At 45.5% G+C, this 5,072-nt stretch overlaps 1 protein-coding gene across 1 annotated transcript; it reads left to right on the top strand.

Moving 5' to 3' along the window:
* Positions 1-658: 658 nt before the first annotated feature.
* On the top strand, positions 659-1,410 carry LOC123137058 (uncharacterized). The gene is made up of 3 exons (XM_044556613.1): positions 659-848; positions 925-1,088; positions 1,176-1,410. The coding sequence occupies exons 1-3, from the start codon at positions 770-772 to the stop codon at positions 1,326-1,328; spliced, it is 396 nt and encodes a 131-aa protein (XP_044412548.1). The 5' UTR covers positions 659-769; the 3' UTR covers positions 1,329-1,410.
* Positions 1,411-5,072: the final 3,662 nt, after the last annotated feature.

The following is a 5,072-nucleotide window of genomic DNA, read 5'->3' as shown; positions in this document are numbered from 1 at the left end:
TATGGAAAGAAATCAATGCGATTTTGGCATTAGTATTGTTGGTTTTCTCGATTACGGTTGTGATTGGATGTCACGGGGCGAGGCGTGGCTGCCTGCTCTCCTTCCCCCCGACGTCCTGCCGAGTCGCCCCTCGGCTCGAGCTCAAGCTAGGTGGCCACGATCACGAGCTGGAGAAGGGGGGCTCAGAGGCCGCTGGTGCAGCGGTGGCAAGAGAGAGAGGAGGCGGATGAGGCCGAGGAGGCGGCGGCAGGAGAGGAGGTGGCTGCGAGGGCGCGGGCACGGGCGGTGGTAGTAGAGGAGGCGGACGAGGCCGAGGCAGCGGCGGCGACAGGAGAGGAGGCAATGTTTTTTTATTATCCACCGCCTCTGCTGATGGATACGTGTTCTTCCAGATCTATACGTTGTGATAGCATTGTGCTCTGATTAGTTTGCGCGGACTGAAAATCTTTGATGTTTTAGGTCAGGCATGAGGGGAGATCGCACCAACGATCCTGTGAACATTAGCTCTGATGAGAGCCCGGATAGCAGCTCTGATGAAGGTCTACACATGAGCTCTGATGAACGTGTGTACACCAGCTCTGATGAAGTTGTGGACACGAGCTCTGATGAACGCGCGTACACCAGCTCTGATGATGGCGTCGACACGAGCTCTGATGAAGGTATTTTTAGTAATGCTAATCATCAGACATTTGACTTAATAAAATGTGGTCATGGTCTGTATTTTAATCATTTGTGCTTATGGGCCATTTGTTTGTTGAACTATTGAGGCATGTACTACCGTATGAAGAAAAAGAAGCTTCAGAAGACATGCAAGGATGTGAGTGACTGCCCTAGGGAGTATTCAATTGGTAAGGACTAATGCTAGATAATCCAAAGTGTTTCTTTCTATAGATAGGAAATTAATTATTTTACTTTTGTTCTTAGGATATGTTCCTAATTCTGAAGCCGACTGGATGCATTCAAAGAAATTTATGATGTCAATGTGTGCTCGAAAGCATCTTAGTTGCTATGTCTGTTCTATTAAGCCTGCTATTAGGCACTATGTGTGTGAGATGAACAAGACTTTTACAAAAGCTCGGCAGAGAATGGTAAGAAGCAAATTTATTTGCCTATATGTGTATTTGCCTACTCTATCAATCATGGTGTCTAACTATAAATCTATTGAATGCTTGTAGTATTTCTCTACTTTGTTCACTGAGAAGCACCTGATGAAGTTTCTCTCTACTCTGGTCGATCGAATGCGGATTAATCTTTCACCTGGGCGTTGTTTAATCTATGTTCGATTGATGAAAGGGGTTGACAACAGGGCTGCTATAACACATAACTAGAGCCGCTTTGCGGAAAGAGCAAAGCTGAAAGAAGGGGAAATCTATGTCTTTTATCTCCGAGATTTCAAGGGGGTGCCAGTGCTCACTGTGCACAAAATCTGAAGAGGTTGGTGTATGAAACAGAATTTTATTTCTGAAAGAAATATTTAGTTTATTTCCTGGTCTAAGTAAGTATGAGTTTCTGTAGGTTTCTGTGATGCAGTTTGGAAGGAGGAAGATGGCAAGGTGCTTTGCAAGGGCATGTATATATGTTCTCTAGTATGACTGTATGCCTATGTTTAGTAATGTTTAGTCATTTCATAGACTGCGGTCAGGTCTGTTGGGTCACGGGAGCTAGGATGCTTTTCTTTTGGCACTAATGTATCCTATATGCTATCTATGTAATGCACTGATGGTGAAGACTCTAAACTATTAGTGAGCTATATGCTTTTGCCTAACATTGTAATTATGTTTGTCTGAAGCAACTAAGCGTACGCACATAGATATAGCATAGTCAGTACATGGCATTTCATAAGATAATATTAAAGTTTTGGCCGCAACAAAATACTCTGCATGAAGGATAATAAGTTTTGGTAATGCCTTTGAGCTAGCTTTCAAAAGTATCCTGATCGACGCTGTTGCTTGGATTTATAGCTCATTGCCATGGTCGAACAACGCTTTCTTTGCACTTCTTTTTCCAGGCACCCTGTACATAGTGCTTTGTTGGTTGGTCAAAGAGCAAGATAGTTGATTTATTAGGTTTTTCTTGTGAGTGTTTTACCTAGTAGTTGTTGGAAATATGCCCTAGAGGCAATAATAAAAGGATTATTATTATATTTCCTTGTTCATGATAATTGTCTTTATCCATGCTATAACTGTATTATCCGGAAATCGTAATACACGTGTGAATACATAGACCATAATATGTCCCTAGTAAGCCTCTAGTTGACTAGCTTGTTGATCAACAGATAGTCATGGTTTCCTGACTATGGACATCAGATGTCGTTGATAACAGGACCACATTATTAGGAGAATGATGTGATGGACAAGACCCAATCCTAAGCATAGCACAAGATCGTGTAGTTCGTTTGCTAGAGCTTTTCCAATGTCAAGTATCCTTTCCTTAGACCATGAGATCGTGTAACTCCCGGATACCGTAGGAGTGCTTTGGGTGTACCAAACGTCACAACGTAACTGGGTGACCATAAAGGTGCACTACAGGTATCTCCGAAAGTGTCTGTTGGGTTGACATGGATCGAGACTGGGATTTGTCACTCCGTATGACGGAGAGGTATCTCTGGGCCCACTCAGTAATGCATCATCATAATGAGCTCAAAGTGACCAACTGTTTGGTCACGGGATCATGTATTACGGTACGAGTAAAGTGACTTGCCGGTAACGAGACTGAACGAGGTATTGGGATACCGACGATCGAGTCTCGGGCAAGTAACATACTGATTGACAAAGGGAATTGTATACGGGGTTGATCGAATCCTCGACATCGTGGTTCATCTGATGAAATCATCGTGGAACATGTGGGAGACAACATGGGTATCCAGATCCTACTGTTGGTTATTGACCGGAGAGCCGTCTCGGTCATGTCTGCGTGTCTCCCGAACCCGTAGGGTCTACACACTTAAGGTTCGGTGACGCTAGGGTTATTAGGAAGACTTGTATGTGATTACCGAATGTTGTTATAGTCCGGAGGTGAAGATTTATATATAGGAAGTGCTGTTTCGGCCATCGGTAAAGTTTCGGGGTCACCCGGTATTGTACCAGGACCACCGGAAGGGTCCCGGGAGTCCACCGGGTGGGGCCACCCATCCCGGAGGGCCCCGTGGGCTGAAGTGGGGAGGGGACCAGCCACTGGTGGGCTGGTGCACCCCCCCCCCCTGGGCCCCCCTCTGCGCCTAGGGTTGGGAACCCTAGGGAAGGGGCCGCCTCCACTTGCCTTGGGGGGCACTCCACCCCCCTTGTCCGCCGCCCCCCCCTAGAGATCCCATCTCTAGGGCCAGATCCCCCCCCCTGGGGGCCTATATAAAGGAGGGGGGAGGAAGGGTAGCCGAACCCTGAGTCTTGGCGCCTCCCTCCCCCTGCTACACCTCTTCCTCCTCCCGCGGTTGCTTGGAGAAGCCCTGCCGGAGTACTGCTTCTCCACCACCACCACGCCGTCGTGCTGCTGCTGGAGTCTTCTTCCTCAACCTATCCTTCCCCTTGCTGGATCAAGAAGGAGGAGACGTCATCCGCTCCATACGTGTGTTGAACGCGGAGGTGCTATCCGTTCAGCACTTGGTCATCGGTGATTTGGATCACGGCGAGTACGACTCCATCATCCCCGTTCTCTTGAACGCTTCTGCTCGCGATCCACAAGGGTATGTAGATGCACTCCTATCACTCGTTGCTTAGATGAACTCATAGATGGATCTTGGTGAAACCGTAGAAAAAAATTTAATTTTTTGCAACGTTCCCCAACAGTGGTATCAGAGCTAGGTCTATGCGTAGTTCTCTTTGCACGAGTAGAACACAATTTGTTGTGGGTGTAGATGTTGTAAACTTTCTTGCCACTACTAGTCTTATTTTGCTTCAGCGGTATTGTGGGATGAAGCGGCCTGGACTGACCTTACACGTACGCTTACGTGAGACAGGTTCCACCGACTGACATGCACTAGTTGCATAAGGTGGCTAGCGGGTGTCTGTCTCTCCCACTTTAGTTGGAGCGGATTCGATGAAAAGGGTCCTTATGAAGGGTAAATAGAAGTTGACAAATCACGTTGTGGCTTTAACGTAGGTAAGAAAACGTTCTTGCTAGATCACCTATAGAAGCCACGTAAAAAAACTTGCAACAACAAATTAGAGGACGTCTAACTTGTTTTTGCAGCAAGTGTCTTGTGATGTGATATGGCCAAAGTTGTGATGAATGATGAATGATATATTGTGATGTATGAGATCATGTTCTTGTAATAGGAATCCCGACTTGCATGTCAATGAGTATGACAACCGGCAGGAGCCATAGGAGTTGTCTTTATTTTTTGTATGACCTACGTGTCATTGAAGAACGCCATGTAAATTACTTTACTTTATTGCTAAACGCGTTAGCCATAGAAGTAGAAGTAGTCGTTGGCGTGACAACTTCATGAAGACACGATGATGGAGATCATGATGATGGAGATCATGGTGTCATGCCGGTGACGAAGATGATCATGGAGCCCCGAAGATGGAGATCAAAGGAGCTATTTGATATTGGCCATATCATGTCACTATTATATAATTGCATGTGATGTTTATTATGTTTATGCATCTTGTTTACTTAGAACGATGGTAGTAAATAAGATGATCCCTTATAACAATTTCAAGAAAGTGTTCTCCCCTAACTGTGCGCCGTTGCTAAAGTTCGTCATTTCGAAGCACCACGTGATGATCGGGTGTGATAGATTCTTACGTTCACATACAACGGGTGTAAGACAGTTTTACACATGCAAAAACACTTAGGGTTAACTTGACGAGCCTAGCATGTACAGACATGGCCTCGGAACACAGAGACCGAAAGGTCGAACATGAGTCATATGGAAGATACGATCAACATGGAGATGGTCACCGATGATGACTAGTCCGTCTCACGTGATGATCAGACACGGCCTAGTCGACTCGGATCGTGTAACACTTAGATGACTAGAGGGATGTCTAATCTGAGTGGGAGTTCATTAAAATAATTTGATTAGATGAACTTAATTATCATGAACTTAGTCTAAAACCTTTGCAAATATG

The sequence above is a fragment of the Triticum aestivum genome, chromosome 6B (genome assembly GCF_018294505.1).
Source record: "Triticum aestivum cultivar Chinese Spring chromosome 6B, IWGSC CS RefSeq v2.1, whole genome shotgun sequence".
In the NCBI taxonomy this organism is placed as follows: Eukaryota; Viridiplantae; Streptophyta; class Magnoliopsida; order Poales; family Poaceae; genus Triticum; species Triticum aestivum.
This window is presented reverse-complemented; position numbering and strand designations above follow the sequence as displayed.

Bases quoted from the DNA above. Each gene is read 5' to 3' on its own strand.
- LOC123137058 (XM_044556613.1), top strand. From the start codon at position 770: ATGTACTACCGTATGAAGAAAAAGAAGCTTCAGAAGACATGCAAGGAT. The intron at 849-924 runs GTAAGGACTAAT...TTTTGTTCTTAG, and splicing joins CCCTAGGGAGTATTCAATTG to GATATGTTCCTAATTCTGAA. The intron at 1,089-1,175 runs GTAAGAAGCAAA...GAATGCTTGTAG, and splicing joins CAAAAGCTCGGCAGAGAATG to TATTTCTCTACTTTGTTCAC.